General features: G+C 38.4%; 1 protein-coding gene and 1 non-coding gene across 5 annotated transcripts in view; one reads left to right on the forward strand and one right to left on the reverse strand.

The window, feature by feature from the left end:
• The window catches only part of ARMH3 (armadillo like helical domain containing 3), a 152,779-nt gene that overhangs the window by 73,796 nt on the left and 58,959 nt on the right, over nt 1–20,024 (reverse strand). For all 4 annotated transcript variants that reach the window (XM_031461640.2, XM_064488354.1, XM_031461641.2 and 1 more), the window contains exons 21-22: nt 9,168–9,250; nt 8,094–8,220 (exon numbers count right to left, since the gene is read on the reverse strand). In XM_031461640.2, coding sequence (XP_031317500.1) covers nt 8,094–8,220; nt 9,168–9,250 — 210 coding nt within the window. The remainder of the gene's footprint in view (nt 1–8,093; nt 8,221–9,167; nt 9,251–20,024) is intronic.
• Nucleotides 2,474–2,580, forward strand: LOC116156178 (U6 spliceosomal RNA). Its single transcript, XR_004140022.1, has one exon. It is a non-coding gene; the product is annotated as a U6 spliceosomal RNA (small nuclear RNA).

The raw sequence follows: 20,024 nt of genomic DNA on the forward strand, positions 1-20,024 counted from the left end.
AATGGAGTAACAAAGACATAATTAACTCTCCTACCTTAAACAACAGAAAACTAGACAAAATATATGAAACAATAGTTATCAGACTCTGGAAAACAGATATACAGAACTGTGATCCCTGAAGAAGGGAAACAAATAAGGTGAGCCCTACATTATCCCACCTTATTGCATGGAAAAGTTTCTGGCCTGCAGGGCAGGGAGGAGGAACCTAAACAGAACCCAGAAGTCTTGCCAAGTCAAAGATACAGAGATTGCAATTGGAAAGGCCAAAGCACCTAGAATTTGTGGGGCAGGGTACTGTAGAGGAGGGGGTTTGACAGGGAACTCTAGAAGTCTGTAGAAGGTTTGTCTTACATCTTTTGCTAAGCGCTGATCTGCAGATAGAGAAGAAACTACCCAAGGCTGGGGCAAAGAACCACTGGAAAACAGAAGAAACTGTGGAGCTCGTAGAGGGCTCCACTAATTAAAACAATTTGTGTTTTTACCAGCAAGAGTGGGAAGACCTACTAATACGTGGGTTATCAGACAGACTCTGCAGACTGGTAGTGCATTAGTAAAGCGGACAAATTAGCCCATAATAAAAGTTGCTCTCAACCTGCCCTAACAACTCTTAAAAGCAAACCCTGAAAGGATGAAACTGATTCTATATAATGTAACTGCATTCCAGAACAAAATCCAACATTATATAAGGAAACATAACAAAATCAAGCACTTATAACCTTAACATCACACTGTCCAAAATCAAATTTAAAAATTACCATCATTATTAGAAGCAGAAAAATATGACCCATAAGCAGGAGAAAAACCAGTCAATAGAAACAGATCTAGACATGAAGAGAGATGATGGAATTGGCAGACAAGGACATTGAAACAACTATTGTAAATATGCTCTATATGCTCACGAAGATTGAGGAAAATATAAATATGGTGAGGAAAGAAATGAACATTTAAAAAAAAAAAAGGAAGTCCAAATAGAACTTCTAGGAAAGAAAATACTTTCTGAAATGAAAAATACACTCGATAAAATGAACTGAGATTAACGAGGTTAAGAGCATATTACAAAAATACAAAAGAAAAGATCAGTGAATTTGAAGACTGAGGAATAAAAACAATCTAAAATAAAAGAGAGAGAGAAAAGACCAAAAAAAGGAAAGAAAAAAAATACCCACAGAGCTTTAGTAGCCTATAAGACATTGTCAAGAGGTCTCACATATATATAATAGAAGTTCCAAAACAAGAGGAGAGGGGACAGAAAAATATTTGAAGAAATTAATAGCCCACAATTTTTCACATTTGATGAAAACTAGGAATTCACAGATCCAAGAAGCTTAAAGAACCCCAAGAAAAATAAACATAAAGAAAACCATGCTAAGGCATGTGATAATTAAAGTGCAGAAAATCAGTGGTAAAGAGAAAATATTAACAGAATGCAGAGAAAAAAAGACACATTATAAACAGAGAAATAAAGATAAGAATGACAATAGACTTCTCATCAGGAACTATGCAAGCCAGAAAATAACGAAATGACATTTTTTTAAAAGTACTGAAAGAAAAGTTCTATATTAAGCAAAATGTCTTTAAAAAATGAAGGTGAGATTCCACTTCCAGTGTGGCAGAGTAAGCCCACTATAGCCTCTCTCCCCTGCTGATTACAGCTAAAAATCATGTATAAAATATAAAAAGTACTACCAGAGGGCTCTGAAAATTAAACAAACGCAGACAGATTATAGAAGGGAGTCAAAACTTGGAGAAACACCCACAAAAGTGGGTGTCCAGGTTTTCTTGTTTCCAATTTTCTCTTGCAGGTTTGCCTCAAGGTCCAGACAATCACAGTGAGGCATGATGGAGGAGCTGGTAACTTCATCTTTCTGTAAGATAGACACCAGGGAAAGGGGCTTTTGCTGGTCAGAAAACAGAGAGGAAATCCTAGATAGACCAGGAGAAAGTGTTCGCCTAACTCTGTATATGAAAGTTGTATAATTCTCAGCCACACCCCTGAGTTGAGCAAGCATGGAACAAATACAAAGTAGCAAAGCAAAACGTTTAAAAAGCAAACTGGTATTTCAACTACAGTCACAGTCTCCAGCTAACCCCTGAATGATGCATGTGTGGACCAGATCCAAGAATCTGATTCACGTATCCAAGATTCAAGTATCACAGAAAAGGCTTTGAAAACTGAACTGATACTGGAAACACCACCCTCTGAATGTGAGAACTTGTAGTTTAACTAGATTGACTGCCTACATCAATAAACTTGACAAACATGTAGCCAGAATGATCAAGAAAAAGACAAGATACAAATTACCAACAAATTATCAACATCAGGAATGAAAGAAAGGAAATCAGTAAAGGCTCTACAGACATTCATGTGAAGTTAGTTCAACATTCAAAAATGAATCAATCACTATATTAACAGTCTACGGTAGGAAAATCATGTGATCATCTCAATAAATGCTTTGAAAAAGAATCCAACACAGTGCTTGCTTCAGCTGCACATATACTAAAATTGGAATGATATAGAGAAGACCAGCACAGTCCCTGCACCAGAATGACATGCAAATTCATGAAGTGTTCCTTTTTTTTTTTTTAATTTTTTTGGTGGGGGGAGGTGATTAGGTTTACATATTATTTATTTATTCTTAGAGAAGGTACTGGGGATTGAACCCAGGACCTCATGCATGCTAAGCACGCACTCTACCACTTGAGCTATACCCTCCCCCTGATATTTTTAAAGGAATACACACACACACGGACACACATATACACACAACTAAATCACAATGCTGTATACCAAAAATTAACACAATATTGTAAATCAACTACTTTGCTTTACTTCAATAATTAAAAAAAAAAGAATCAGACATTCATTAATGAACATAACTCTCAGGAAACTAGAAACAAAAGGGAATTTATTCAACCTGATAAAGGTTATCTATGAAAAACCTATAGATAATGGCACACTTAATGTAGAATAACTAAATCCTTATACCTTAAGTTTAGAAACAAGGCATACATATCCACTCTCACCACTCTTATTTATTGGAGTACTGGAGAGCCTATTTCACCAGTGAAATAAGGCAAGAAAAAAGAAACAAAAGGCATACAGATTGGAATGGAAGGAATAAAACTTTTATTCATAGGCAACTTTATTGACTACACAGAAAATCCCAAAAAGGTTACAAGAAACTACTAAATCTAAAAAGTGAGTTAAGCAAGATGATGGGATAAAAGGTCAAATTCAAAAATCAATAATGTTTCTATATATTAGCAATGAACAAATAAAAATTGAAATTGTAAAAAATACTATTTATAATAGCATTAAAATCTATGAATTACTTGGAGATAAATTTAATAAAACATGTGCAAGATTTGCATACTGAAACTATAAAACACTGATGAGAAAAATCAAAGAAGACTTCATTAAACAAAGCGATATACTCTGTTCATGGACGATAAGATTTACTAAGATGTCATTTTTTTCCCCAAAATGATCTATAGCTTCACCATAATCTTAATCAAAAGTCCAGTAGATTTTTGACAAAAAACATATGCTAAAATTCATATGCAAAAAGTAAAGGACCTAAGATAGACAAAACAATTTTGAAATAGAAGAACAAGGTTAAAGGACTCACACTACTTGGTTTCAAGACTAACTGTAAAGGTATAGTAATCAAGATAGTGTTATTTGTGAAAAAATAAATACATACAACAACAGAACAAAGTGTAAGGTCCAGAAATACACCTACATATGTAAGGTCAACTGATTTTTGACAAATGTGCCAAAGCAATTCAATGGAGAAAGACAATCTCTTCAATAAATGGTGCTGAAACAAGTGAAAATCCATATATTAAACATGAACCCCAATCCAAACCTAGCACTATACAGAAAAATTAACTTAAAATGAATCTGAGACCTAAGTGTAAGGTGCTAAAACTATAAAAATCAAAAATTAAAATTAAAAGATAATCTTTTTATCCTTGGGTTAGAGAAAGATTTCTTAGATGCTACACAAAAATTAAAAACCATATAAGAAAATTTATAACTGTATTTATCAAAAATTAAAACTTCGTTGAAAGACAATATTAAAATGAAAATACAAGCTACAATCTGGGAGAAAATATGTGCAAAACACATATCTGAGAAAGGAACAGTGTGCAAAATATACCAAGAAATCTCACACCTCAAAAATAAGAAAACGACCCAGTTCTCCTTATAGAAGAATTCTAAATAATAACGTATGTAGATACTCTCCTTTCAAGGTGGTACAGCTTAACCTCTCCCTCCCAGCCCCTACTTCCATACCATTGGCTGCATTTAGTGACTTGCTTACAAAGCACAGAGCATGGAAAGGGAGAAAAAAAAAAGCAACTCTGCAGCGGAGAAACTTTGCAAACACTTCCTTAACCAAGTAATCAAGATTAACATCACCAGTACTGTCATGTTAATAACATATACTCTTGGTGTGATTAAAAGGCCACTTTGACTCTGTGACATTCTTTCCCCAAGCCATAACCCTAGTCCAACCATGAGTAAGTCATGAGACAAACCCAAATTGAGGAACAGTCTCCTCAAAACTGTCAGGGTCATGAAAAACAAGGAAACATTATAAGAAACTGTCAAATAAGAAGAGACTAAGTAGACAATATGAGCAAATATAATGTGGCAATGGATGAGATCCTGGAATACAAAAGGGACATTAGAGGAAAAATTAGTAGAATCCAAATAAAGTCTAGAGTTTAGTGTATTTTTTAAATTGTGGTTAAAAAAAAAACTATCATAAAATTTACCATCTTAACCATCTTAAAGTGTATAGTTCAATGATGTTAAGTATATACACACTGCTGTGAAACAGATCTTCAGAACCATTTTATCTTACAGAACTAAAGCTCTGCACCTATTAAACAATTCCTTTTACATCCTCCCCACTATATACCCTGGTAACCACCATTCTGTAACCATGAATTTGACCACTTTCGATACCTCACATAGGTAGAAATCTTTTGTGATTGGCTTATTTCATTTACCATAATGTATTCAGCAATCATCTGCACTGTAACATGTAGTAAGATTTCCTTTTAAAGGCTGCATAGTATTCCATCATATGTATATACCACATTTTATTTATCCGTTCATCTGTTGATGGACATCTGGGTTGCTTTCATCTCTTCACTATTATTAACAGTGCTGCTATAAACATGGGTATGCAATGTATGTTTTTTTAACTGGCAAAAGATCTGAACAAACCCTTCACCAAAGATGATATATGGATGGCAAATAAGAGCAGGAAAAGATGTTCAACACCATTACTCATCAGGAAAATGCAAATTAAAACCATAATGAGACACCGCTACACACCTGTAAGAAGCCCCCTCCCCCACCAAAAAAAAAAAAGCTAGCTAGGATATGGAACTATTACAACTCCTGCATATTGCTGAAGGGATGTAAAACAGTACATCTACTTTGGAAAACAGTCTGGTGGTTTCTTATAAAGTTAAACATATACTTACATAATATCCCAAAATCCCATTCATAGGCACATATCCAAATGAAATGAAAACTTGTGTCCACATAAAACTGTATACAAGAATGTTTACAGGGGCTTTATTTATAATCACTAAAAACTGGAAACCTCCCAAATGTCCTTTAACTGATAAATGGATAAACTAAGCCAGCATATTCCCTCAATGGAATATTATTCTATAATAAAAAGGAATGAACTACTGATACATGCATCAATATGGATGAATTTCAAACAAATTACTAGGTAAAAGAAATCATACTCAAAAGACTGTATTGTATGATTCCATCTGCATATATATTTTTAGAAAAGACAAAACTATGGGGACAAGGAACAGATCAGTGATTGCCAGGTTGGGGTGGTAGAGGAGTTGACCTCAGGAGCACAAGAGGCATTTCTGAGATGATAAAACTCTTCTATATCTTGATTTTCTGTAATAATTACATTTATATATGCATCTGTGGAAATTCAGAACTGTACATTAAAAAGGGTGAATTTTACTACATATGTAAATTATACCTCAAAAAATCTGACTTAAAAAAATGTTTTTTCCACTAGAAGTTTCATAATTCATACAAAATGGAGAGCACTGAAACATGCTATCTCCTACTGTTCGTTGTGTTTCATTTAGTGAAATTTCACTTTCCTATTTGTGCTTTTCTGGTTAACATTTTAGTTCCCTTGGCAGATTTGAGCATTCCCAGATATCCTCTTTTATCTTGTTGCTGTAGCTACAAGGGCTTATCTCATTTGACTGTGTGCATGGCCCAGTTGAGCAGATAAGTCAGACTTCTATAAAATATCTCCTCCACTCCAACTCTTTTTCTTTTCCTCACTGAAAAGACATCTTTATTCATCTGTTAATGGGTGTGAAAACCTCTGCAGCAGCTCTTCACCCTCAAAAAATTCTACATTCTCAAAAACAAGGACATTGGTAAAGCCAGGTAGATGCAAACCACACCAGGGTACACTAAGCACACTGCACCAAAGGGAAGTTTGCTAGAGGGTTCTCATGGAAGACTTCCTAGTTCCTAAAAAAAGAGAGAGAGAGATGTGCCTTTTATGACAACAGGAGTTGTTCTTAAGGAAGCTGACCTGATGCTAAAGCTATTACACTGAAAATAAGAAAGCAGAGAAATAGAAAAAAACCTGGGTCCTTGCAAACACTGTTGAGCAACTGATCACACAATTCTGGAACTGTTATTCCTTAGAATTCTTGTAAAGTGAAATAATTATCCTATTGTTTAAGATAGTTTGCCAGAGTTTTTTGATACTTGCAGTTGAAAACATCCTAGTAACACAAGGCCCTACTCCCACTGCCTAAGATGTCACAGCAAAGCTATACATGGCGCTCTTAAAAGTTTTCCTCTACTGCTCTAAACAAGTCTTTTGGGGAGGGAGGGATAATTAGGTTTATTTATTTATTCTTAGAGGAGGCACTGGGGATTGAACCCAGGACCTCATGCATGCTAAGCATGCACTCTACCACTTGAGCTATACCCTCCCCCTAAACAAGTCTATTAGAAAAAAAATTTTTTTCCTTCTAGGCCATTCTTCTTTCCCACTGTTAGCTTCTATTCTTTCTCTTGGTACTTGTCCCAAATCCCCTCTACTTTTCTCATGATACTTTTCTCAGGAGCCCAAGCAGAAGATGGGGTTTTCATAAATAGCCCCAACAAAAGGATAAAGCAAACTAATCCATAGTGACCGAAAGCAGATCAGTGGTTACTCAGGGATAGAGGGGTGAGGGATAACAGGGGGTAAGAGGGACATGAGGAAATTAAGGGGAGGGGATGGATATGTACATTATCTTGATTGTAATGACAACTTCATGTACATATACATATATCAAAACATCAAAAATTGTATACTTTAAATGAGTGCGGTTTACTATATATCAATTACATCTCAATAAAACAAATAAGTAGTTTTTTCATAGCTTTATTGAGTGGCTTTCTGTTTCTATGCAATCTACAGAAATCCTTCCTGATCTTTCAAATTTAGGTAGGTTTGACTGGACTCTTCAATCACATTTACAGGTATACATGATCTCTTACAGAAATTAGTTACACTTACTATGGCTGCAGAGTAAATCTCCAGTGAGCCAATCACAAAAGGCTTGCAAGAAAGATTTTTATCTAATGCCCACTTTCTCTTATAAGTTATACTAAAAATACACAGGTACATTAAAACTCCTTAAAACCTTATGCCTTCTCAAATCACACAATGTTCCTTTGGGATCCAAGCTCTTCTATTTGCTGCTGTCAACTCCCACCCACTCTCACTCCCATCTCACTGGCATTCACTAAATCCACATGCCTCCCTATTCTCTCTTTCACAGACATCAAGAAGGCCCACAGGGCTGCTAACCAGCTTTCTACTGAGATGAATTTTGAGTTCCTGAAGGCAAAGAAATCCACATATACCTTCCTATTGTCTGAGAAAAGGAGACTACTATAATTCTGTGCCAAGCAAGGGCACTAAACAACTAGAGGAGAATCTTTTGCAGTCTTTTCCTCTTATATGCCAAAAAGTCACAGCTGACGGGGAGAGAGGAGTAAAAAGAAGACAACTTACCCATGGAGTAGAGGTTGTCAAAGCTCTGATGCATGCGGATAATCTCATAGTAGAGTTCATCATAGCTGCTGGGGGTGGGCAGGAATGTATCACCATACGTGATGAACATATTAAATAGGTTCACAATCTAAAACAGAAGCAAAAGTCCATATACAGGCACCACACCATGAAGACCAGAAAAATATTATCAGTAATATGCTGTAGCCAGCTTTTATTGTCTTATAAGAGCTAATTGTTAGATTTTCAGAAATTTTGTGAGCTGGTTATTAAACAAAGCTATTATTAAAAATTAATTTACATAAACTTATAATTCAATAAATTATATTAAAATAAAGGTAATAAATACTCAAAACTCATCACTTCCTAATTATTTTCTACCTTTTAGTATTTAGTATTATGCTCTTGAAATTAATTTATACCTCATACATCTCTGTGGTGGGAATATCATATACTGGTGTGTTACTGCTTAACTCTTCCCAACTCTGCATGCAACATATCATGATGACACCTTGAAAATGGCCAGCATGGGTGTAGTTTTACCAAGGAAATCAGCAAATTCCACAAATCAAGGCTTTTCCCTTGATATTAAACATTTATGAACACACTGGGCAACATCCTAAGAAGACAGTCAAAAGGCCCAATGCCCTCCTACCCTAAAGAACCAGTCAGAGAAGAAGGTACCTATAATGTCCCTCAGAAAGCACATGCAGCCATGAGGAACTATTTATTTGCTGAGACATCGCTAGAGCTTTGCTAAGTACCAACCCAGAGATTACAGTGGTCTAGTACAGTGTCTCAACTGGGACCAAGGCTCACGATTCATACCCAGAGATCTGACCTACACCTGCTCCTGCCAGACAATATACTCTCACAAAAGAGTCCCAGGTTCTCCAAAGACATAGGTGAAAGTGGGGAGTGCCAGTGGAGAGATTCTGACCCAAAGGGAAAAATAAAGGCCTGGTCCCCCGCTGTGTCTTAATCTCTAGAACACCAGCTCCTGTCTCAAACCGGCCCATCTCTGCCTTAGGTTATGGCTTCAGAAAAAGAAGTATTTTTGTTGTTGTTGTTACTCACCATAAGAGCTAATGAAAAAATGTTGTGTTTGGCCAAAAGTACAGTCTCATTTGACATAAGGAACTTCAGCAAATTTATCAAGGCTTAAAAAAGAAAGAAAGAAAGAAAGAAAGACATCAATAAGATATTCAAAGCATAATCAATAAAGTTAAATGAAAGTAGACTAGCTCTATAGAAAGCCAAATAGGGCTAGAATGAGTACATCACAGCTACTAAGGACTTTTTAAAATCAGGAAAAGTAGGTATATTTGAAGAAAGCACTAACCTGCCCAAGCACATATCTGCTTATCTGCCATAGGTTTTTAAAAATCTACTTTTTGCCTCTTCTTAAATATCAATTAAGCTCAGAAATTTGCCTATAAAATGGACACTTGAGTGTTCCAAGTTTACTCCTGTACGGCAATTTCTCCATCAAATTTGCTCAGTTAACTAGTCAAAATGAGTGTCCCCTTCTCCCTCTAGGCTGCTAGCATCCCAGATCACCAAGTTTTAGCTATGTATATATTTCCAACATCATTGCTAAGAAGGACATCTTTCAATTCTAACTGGTCAACAGATGAGCCAATTATACTGTAGAACCTACTGCTTCAGCTCTGGATGAGAAAAGAGTTCATGAAGAAAAAGCCCTCAACTGTTTGAACTATTCAAACAAAAGTGCAGCTTGCTCTGTCCTCTCTCAACCGTGACAACATTTACTGAAAAGGTCCCCTTTCTGCCTGGCAATCCTTAATGAGGGGAGAGAGTGCTAAAATCCAAGCAATCTCAGTAAAGACACTGACTGCCAAGTCCCTAGGTCAACAGTGCAGCTTTAAAGACATTTCTGCAAATAAATATTAAGCATAAAAGAAATTATCAGTTACCTTACACTCTTTCACCCAAGATCACAAAATAAATTCTGCTTCTATGCCCATCATGAGTATTACCCCTGTACCTATCTCCCCTGCTTGATGGGGAACTACAAAGAAGGGGTTCAGCAGCTGCAAGTAACTGATGGTCCTTTTGTCTTCTCCCCCCCAACCCTCCCTACTGCCACAGACACAAAAAAAGGCTTGACCTCTCTTTTTCTAAGACCGTATCTGCTTCTTTGCCAGCAAAGGAGTCCATTCTCCCATGCTGTCTGAGCTTTGTGTGAAGTTTACTACTCTTAGAGAAGAGATGTGAGCTTTGATTTTAAACAGCAGGGAATGATGAGTAGGAGTAAGTCTCTCCAGACACTGGCTGCCTGCCACACAACACCCCTCACTCTCAATCCTCTAAAAGCACAGGTACAGTAAAGAAACAGCAGGCAAGGAAAAGTACAAGAGCTTGTCTACATTCTGCTTCTAAAGCCTGAATCTTCCCTTCAAACAGAAAAAGAAAAAGAAAAAAGTCTTGTCAAGGATGAAGGAGGTAGGCATCCTCGTTTATGAACTCTTCACCCCGATTCAAGGTCTCTGAGGTTTCATAATGGGAAGGCAAATGACAGGCAGCTGGCCCTTTTGATGTTGTCTGTTAACAAGTGATCTACTGCACTGGACCCAAAAAACGCTCCATGGGAGCCCGTTCTGGATCACAAAACCTGCTTAGCTCCTACCAGGAGCTCAGAGAATGAAGAGAACTAGCTAAAATCCACATAAAAATGACTACCCAGCCCAAACCTCTCTCCTTAATGAGTGAGGTCTGCCCACTCCACCCCCTAACCCCAGAGCTTAGACAAGCCTTGTTAATGGATAAATCACCTGACAATCAGACCTATAAACCCACAGGAGACAAGAGAAAAGGATAGGTAACACATGTGGCACTCTGCAAAACATAATGGCTAGACAGAGACAAAGCTCCTTTTGCACACATCCAATCAACAAGGGCTTTTGTCCCCAGCACACACAGCACAAAGATGCAGCCTCAGCAGTGGTTATGTGGTAATTAAGAGGCAGAAAACCTAGAGAAAAGGAAGTGAGAGCAATGATTTGTTGTTCCTCTGCTGGACCAGAGCTAGTCTTGATCTCTGGGATTCAGAGTGGGGGATGACAAAGTGATAAATATGAGGGGAAAAAGAGAGTAATTCTGGCTCAGGTCCAGAGGCGGCCTGTGTCCCAACTGCCACAGACATCAGCAGAGCCACATAGTATTGGGAAGGAGAGTCCAGCACTGTGATACTCGGATTTCAGTGTCAGGAGAAACCTGCACTCTGCCCCTGACAACTGAGGTCAGATGCATGGTTCCCCAATCCTACCTTCCCAAAAAAGCCAAGGTTCTCCTACCTGGAAGTCATCATTCTCTAGTAGGAATTTAGTAGGCAGTTAAAATGGACAAAGCAACCTTAAAATTGGTTGCCACAACCCATCAGGGACCACAATTCCTCTTCAAGAGGGAATGCCCCAAATATCCCATAAAACAGTGCTTTTTTCCTCCATCATCTCTCTGATTTTGTACTCATTCTATCAACTGTTCAGTGTGCTATACACGTTACTACACACATTTTTTTCTATCCTCTGACCTGCTGTGATGAAAGTTCAAAGTCTGTGAGGCTTCGACATACCTGATTATAGATTTTTTGAGCTAGAAAGGACCTTAGAGATCATTCAATACAATTCCCTTATTCTGGAATTAGAAAACATCCCCTTTCCCCCACCACCCCAACTATTTAGTGACTAAGCTGGGACTAGAACCTGGTCTCCTATTTAATGTTCCTTCTACCATTAAACAAATAAAGGTGCTAGATAGAATCAAATATTCAAGGGAAGGAAACTTATGAATGGTGTGCTTAGACTTGCTGCCTATACGATCACAAACACTTCTCCAGACTCTGGTTTATAATTTTCTTGGCTGCTCCAAGGTTATTTTCATATATTTGGTCCCCTTCTTCTCTTGGTCCTCAGCTACTTATTAGAGTACAGGTATTTAATACCTCACTATTACTTTTCTTCTACTCTCATCACTTAAAAAACTCCCAGTAGCTTTTCTCAGCATAAACCGCCTCAGCAGGCCCTATATATCCGCTCTCATCTCTCTTCACATCTCACCTTTCACACACCTCTCTCCTTTCACACACATCTTTCCCCCTTTCCGTTTCTGTTTCCTCTCTTAGTATCTTAAAAACAAACAAACAAACAAACAAAACCTGTCAACTAAAACTGTTTCTATTTCCCTCACTCAGGGTTGCCTCCTTTTTAATTATGTACTGAACATGGAATATGATTGGATCTGGACTTCAAGGGGAGCTAAGATCCCCTTTCTTTATGCAAAATCAGAACCAAAACCAAAACATGAGTATAAACAGTTAATATCCAGGCTTATTCATAGGCTACTGTGGTATAAAGCTAAGATCAGGTTTAACTGCAGGCCAAAGAAAAGCCTTGTGTCAGGGGCAGGTTCAAGGACTTTATAGAACTGGTACCCAGGAGCTCAGTGCCAACACACATGTAGCACAGAGCTCATGCTGGCTGGCTTCTGGCTCACGGATACTCTCTATACACACCCATTTTTAGAAAATCCTCTTGTCCACTTGGTGCCATCTGGGCACATGACCAGCCAAACTGTTCCAAGGACAGTCTCAGAAGTAACAGTACATAGAGGAAAGAGTTAAGATAACTATAAAAGATAAAGGGTTGGTTGTATAAACATAGTATTGTTCATTAGTCATATGTCTGTAAGAGTTTGGTATCAAGTACAATACATGTTGTAGTCACTGTGAAGATAAAGGGGCAGGATATACTCCATTTTCTCTTTAGTTTAACCCTTTGGTTTACCATGTTTCCAATTTTTAAATAATAGTTTTTAAAAGGAAGCAGAGGGGAAGAGACTAACACAAGCTCTTCCTCACTAAAGACACAACCCTATGAGAGGCTTCCAAAGAAAAAGGGCCTATGTTATAGAAACTCAGTACTGTATAAATTGTTTTGCCCATTACATGAGCAATTGCTGTTCATCCCACGTAACAAAATGGCACAGCTTATTGCAGAGTATCCTTTAAGATGAGGAAAGCTTGGTGGCTGAGACCTTCCAGGCCTTTAAATAGACACTTCTCAGCAGCCCCCATCCTCCACAGTCTCAGGAGTAGGCTGCCCCAAAACACCAATGAGACAGATATAATATATAAAGAAATTCATTGTATCTTCCTGAGTGACAGCTCCAAGTCAAGAACTGTGCCAGAAGCTCACACAAAGTACTGTTGTCCCTCATTATCCTTGGGAAGTGATTGGTTGCAGGACCCCCCACAGATACAAAAATCCATAAATGTCCAAGTCCTTTATATAAAATGGCATAGCATTTGCATACAACCTACACATATATTCCTGTATACTTTAAATCACCTCCAGATTACTTATAATACCCGATATAATATAAATGCTATGTAAATAGTTGTAAATACAATGTAAATGCTATATAAATAGTTGCTGGTGTGCAGCATATTCAAGTTTTGCTCTTTGGAACTTTCTGGAATTTTTTTCAAATATTTTTGATCCATTGTTGATTGAATCCATGGATATGGAACCACAGATATAGAGGGACAACTATCTCAAAACTTCCCTCTTTTCTACTGCCCTCCACTTGGTATCTTAAAAAGAGACACTTAACTACTGGAATCACCTCCCCCACACTGCATTTATCTCTTTTCAAAGGGAGAAACACATCAATCACAAGTGACAAGGGAGGTAACATTTATTAGGTACCTGTTAGATGCCAGGCATTATGTAAAGCAGTTAAAGTACATCACTCTCACTGAATTCTCTTAACTATCCAATTAAGTAGGTATTACTGTCCCAATTTACAGATGACCAAATTGAAATTCAGAAAGGTTAATGAATAAGTAATCCAAACCACATAGCTAGTTGGAGCTAGACCGCACTAAGGGCAACATAACAGGAAGGTCTATGAACTCCCACTGCTGAGGTCTATGAAACTGTACTGGTTCCTCCTAAACTTCAATTAAAAAAACATTTGTTGATGGTGAAGCAATTAGCTATCTAGGGCCAATACCTATATTTGCTTCCCAAAACCATAGCTTTAGTCAGAACACCAGTAATCAGCCCCTCACATACCCAAGTGACCAATGGAAAAATCCTGTAAGTTCAAGTCTATCTCTTTTGTAAGCATCTCAGGGTTTCACTCTACTGACCCAGGACATTTAAACCTGCATTCTTTCAAAAACAAGAGGTTGAAAGCAAGAACTCAAGTATTTGTACAGTCACGTTCCTAGAAGCATTATTCGCAATAGCCAAAAGGTGGAAGGAATACAAGAATGTATTGACAGATGAATAGGTAAACCAAATATGGTAAATACATACAACAGAATAATATTCAGCGTGAAAGAGGAAGGAAATTCAGAGACAAGCTAAAACATGGATGAACCATGAAGACACTACGCTAAGTGAAAAAAGTCAGTCACAAAGAGACAAATACTCTATGATTTGACTTATATGCAGTACCCAGAGAAATCAAATTTGTGGAGACAGAAAATAGATTGGTGGTTATCAGGGGTGTGGAGAGGGAAGAATGCAGAGTTACTGTTTAATGGATACAGAGTTTCAGTTTAAGAAAATTAAAAAGTTCTGGAGATGGAAGGTAGAGACAGTTGTACAACAACATAAATGTACTTAACGCCACTGAATTGTACACTTAAAAATGATTTTACCAGTTAAAAAAACAAACAAGCAAGAGACCAGTGTTTTTCTTTCCATGGACACTAGTATGAGCCCTGCAAACTCTCCATCCCAACTTTCTGTAACCTCAGCATAACTGATGAGCTGAAATTTACATCACGGTACACAGAACTGAGTACAGAGCTAAACATACAAAGGTGTTTCCTTTTTGATGGGGAAAAGAAAAGGAGCCAAATACACTCAATCATCAGAGAACCATGGACTCTTGGGCAGAAATGCAAATTCAAAATAAACCCCAGACAGCTTCCAAGACAATACTATGGCAGTTTTCAAAATAATAATCAAACTTTACAATCAAAGCTATCAACACACTGAAGTACAGCTGACCCTTGAACAACATGGATTTGAACTGTGCAGGTTCATTTATATTTCGATTCTTTTCAATAAATGCATACTACAGTACTACACAATCCATGTTTGGTTGAATCCACAAATAAGAAACCGTGGGGGTTTCTTATCAGCCCGTGAGGGCTGATAGTAAAGTTACATGCGGATTTTCAACAGGGATGGAGGGGGTGGGGAGATGTTAGCACCCCAAACACTCACACTGTTCAAGGGTCAACTGTACTAACAATATTCTTGGAAATCCTTGGGGATCCTGGGTTTGACTCCTAATCTTTTCTATTTCTACTAAATGAGGCTCCAGATACCTGGCTCCAACTAGTCTTTACCTGCACTGAATGACAAATAGAGAAGTTATGTCCGTGAAACATTTGAGGTATTAAATTACACATTCCATATGTTTAATTTGTAGGGAAGTGGGTGCTCCATGAACACTTAGGTCTTCATTGAAAAGTCTTTTTTTCCAGGCACTTTGAAAACTTAGTTTCTGGGTTCTTTTTCAGGAACTACCAATTGGCTGCAACTGCTGCCTCTTTTGACTCTGCACTAGAGGCAAGTGTCAGGCTCCTACTTATCTTTGGCCCTAGCTCTTTTCCTTGGAGACTCCTGGGCATCAAATATGGCAGCAGTATACAGAAGTTCTGACTTTTCTGTATGCAGACATAGGTAGAATAGAAGATAGTGTGCAGGTTCTGGGAAGCTGAGCCAGGAATGGACACCTTGATTGTTCCCTGAGCCCCAAGTGAATTCCCAGAGGCAGAAGCAGTCAATCTGTTTTTCAAATGGGAAGCGTTCAGAACTATCCACCTGAGAATTCTGCCACCTTACACAGGCCCCCTCCGCTGCCGCGCCTCACTCCACAAGGAACCTTGTTTGCAGAGCTGTTCCTAGCATTAGTGTAACTCACACAATGAGGACTTTCTCAGACTTTTTTCTAACCTGCTTTGAATTCAAAGGGAAGAAAAGAAGGTCGCAAGCAGCAAATTGTGTTGCCATGTAGGAAAGTAAGATGAATAATGGATAGGGGAACTTCTCCAGAGCTAAAACCTGTGCCCTACACTGAGGTAAACCAGGTGCAGAGAGGAACAAGCCAACCATGGGAAGACACAATTAAGTGGTAGCTCAGCGTCTGCCTCAGAGAAGCAGAGGGGAGGTTTAATTACAAAACCAAGTGAATGACATTTAAATAAGATTAAAAACAGGAAGGAGACAGAGAGCCTCCAGCAGAGCACAAATAAATGTCTCTGAAGAATCAGGTCAGAGAGAGCTGTCTGTTTAAACAGCTTTTACATGCTATGGAGAGGAAGAGAGACAAAGCAAAGGCAAGACTCAGCCAGGCACTATTTTGTGGCCTGGCATGGAGCGAGGATGAGATGCCAGAGATTCCAAGTCAAAATCCACTCATTAGGGGAAGTGAATAATTTCAAAGTGACTGATAGAATAGAAAAACTTAGCACCTCACTTGCACAGGAAAGAGGTAGAAGAACTCAAAGGGCAGGCTAGAAATAGCACTAGTGTAACAAGCCAATGCCTCCAAAACCCCAGAGGCACTATAAACTCTAGCCAATTCTAGCATCTCTGGACAAAATCACCAATTACCCAGGGACACTGCCAGCAATCAGCAGACTCACTGTCAATCAGCAAAGTGGCACAGGAAGGACTTAGAAACCAACACTTACCAGCAGAATAATTTTAAAATACACTAGATGGCTTCTCAGAATACAGGTATCTGACGGCAAACACAAGCACCTCACTGAAACAGAGGCCAATGAGTCAAACAAGAAAATGAAATGGTTTGGCTATGTGCTATGAGCCTCTCCAGGTGAACAGAGCACAAAAGTCAGTACATCTAGTGGGAGGATTCCGGGAAGACTGTGAAGCACCAGGATCTCTGGCCCCTCCTAGACAGTAACTGCACTGGCAGAATCTGTCTGATGTAACTATTTTAGAACTCTGGACTCCAACGAAGGTTTGCAACTTCCAGCAGACGGTAAATTTGGTTCATTTTGGTCAATTTCAACTCTTAGCACATTAGCAGCTACCCATTCCCCACCCCCCAGCCATGTGGCAAGCTGCTGTACACCTGTTTCTGGAGCAGCTTACAGGGGCTAGTGTGGGCAAAAAGGACCCTGTCTTCCAAATATGGGGACCTGTGCTCTAATCACTGATTTGCTGCTTCTGAACATAGAGATGCAAAGAGATGGGCAGCCATTTTGTTATACCTCCCGTCATTGTTGTAAGCCCTTCCCCTTCAGACAGTGACTCCAGATTTAAAGGACCAGTGCCCCCCTTGTTCCCCACCTTCATTTTTTACTTTTCCCCTTTCAGGAGCCAGACATTAAAGACTAGGACATTCGAAAACAACTGCATATACAGAGGAAATTAGAGAATGACTGTGCATGCCCAAAAAAAGTCTCAGAGGAGACCTTTAAAAAGACATTAAGTTTACACCTTAGGCTGATCACTAGCACAAAGACAGTCTACAATCTGTAATCAAAAATAACAACAACAACAACAAAAAAGAAACAGCAAACTCTGCAGGAAGGGGGAGAATCTCATTTCTTAAACCTTGAGGACATTATAAGTGAAATAAACCAGTCACACAGAAAAAGAAATACTGTATGATTCCATTTACATGCGGTACTTAGAGTAGTCAAAATCATAAAAGACAGAAGGCAGAATGGTGGTTGTCAGGGACTGGGGGAAAGGGAGAAGAGTTTCAGTTTTACAAGATGACAAGAGTTTTGGGAAATGATGGTGGTGACGGCTGCATTACCGTATGAATGCATTTCGTACCACTGAACATATATTAAAAAATGGTTAAGACGGTAACCACATGTGTTGTTATGTGTATTTTAACACAATAAAAAGTCAGTATGTCAACAGGTTGCACTGTCTAAAGGTGCCACACTCCTCTAGATGACCTGGAAAAAAGAACAAATCCTTTCTTTAAATGGAAGTTAGGTTTTGTCTTACAATTTTCCTTGCTGTTGAAGTATATCTGCTAAAGAGAAAATAAGATTCTCAACTGTCTCCAATTCCCCATTTTCTTGAGGACACTGCAATCCTCACAGTTACCACCCACCCTCTTCTTTATCATGAAAATGAGCTTTTATGTGAAAGTTCCCATATGGAACTTAGACTGAGAAATGCAAGATCCCATACACCTCATTCTTATGTAGCTGCCTCTAACTAAGCAAGCTCAGAAGCCACTGCCTTCTTCTCGGGCCCTATACCACTTCCTTATTTTTCCAACATTGCTCAACTGAAAGATAGTCAAAGTCACCGTTTAAGAAATCTAAGTCAATGAAACCATGTCTCAGTGGAGCCATCTGAGGTAGAACCAAGAACTTTACTTTCTGACAAAATGAGAGAAAACCAGTAACAGACCTGTCCCGCTCACTAGAGATCCAGAGAATGATGATACTTTATGAAACCAACCAGTTAGGCAGAGCAACAAAAGCACAGCTACTCCTTCCTCTGCCTCTTTTACTTGACAAGATGCTAATGGGCCTATGAGAGTTGACATTTCTCTGGATAGGAAGTGACTTTATGTGCAAAGAAAATAACAGAGATTGCTCACTCTTTTAAGAGGCTTGTAGGTAGGAATCTTTTTCTCCTAACAGGCTTAACTTGTTAGAAATTCTTATCTTTTGCTTCTGCCAAGTTTCTGAGGGGATGAGGACAAGAGAAAGACTCAAAATAGTATAAATTCTGGATTTAGCCAAATGTGGTGATTTGAAGGAAAAAAAAAGTTTCCTGGCATTCTTTTTCAGTCTTGGAGCTTTGTACACTGCTGTACAAAATCTTTCATAACAAAATTATGAAAAGAGAGAAATACCTTCTAATGCCTGTATATCAGAACATTCTAACTTTGAGAGGAACTGATTGTCCACAGAAGCCTCCATCTTCTTGCACATGGAAGCTAGAGCAGTCTTAATTAGGCACATCAAGCCTAGAATACATCGTGTAACATATTCCCCTAAATCAGAGAAAATTTGGGGAAAAGAGGAAGAACAATTTAAGAAGCAATTTTAAGAACAAAACAGCAATAGCAGCTGCCAAAATTCCTCTTCCCATATACTCTAGCTGTTTACTGCTATGTTCTTTCCCACCTGGATATACCCTCTTCAAAACTAAAAGTGATATTGTAGAGTTATATAAGATGTTATCATTGGCGGAAGCTGGGTGAAGGGTACAAGAACTCTCAGTACTATTTTTGCAACTTCCTGCGAGTCTGTAATTATATCAAAATAAAAAGTTCAAAAAAGAAACTAAACTAAAAGAAGCAGACAATTAAAAATTCAAAAGACAGTTTCCCCAAATCAGGAGGGACTGCTAAACCGTCAAAGCTATACCGATACAAGAACTGCCAAATAAATCTACGACTCAAGTCAGTCTTTCTTTTGAAAATTTTCAGTCCTTTATGACAACACCTATAGTGTAACAAGCTCCCAATGAAAGACTCTCAATTCCCAGTCTCAAGGTGTACCTAACCATGAAGTCATAGGCTTCTGTCAGTGATGAGAGACCCAGCTGGATCCAGAAAGCTGTCACACTCTGTGGGTTTTCTATTTTTCCCAGTAGGTATCTAAAAGGTCAGGCCATGTACAATTTCTCTCTTTTTCAGAAAGCTGTGAATGCTTTGGATGCTATTTAACACAGAGAAGCTGAACAGATTGTTTTGGGGGCTTTAGGGGCCTCTTCCTGCAGGAAGGCAAACGTTGCCTAGTGATCTGTGTCTGAGCATAGGAGTCAGGAACTCTAAGTTCTGATCATGACTCTGTTTAGTGTCTGGTTCCATGATCCTTAGCAACTCACTTATCCTTCTATACCTCAACTCCATTTTCCAACAAATGGTGATAAAAACAAT

This window comes from Camelus dromedarius, chromosome 8 (genome assembly GCF_036321535.1).
Source record: "Camelus dromedarius isolate mCamDro1 chromosome 8, mCamDro1.pat, whole genome shotgun sequence".
In the NCBI taxonomy this organism is placed as follows: Eukaryota; Metazoa; Chordata; class Mammalia; order Artiodactyla; family Camelidae; genus Camelus; species Camelus dromedarius.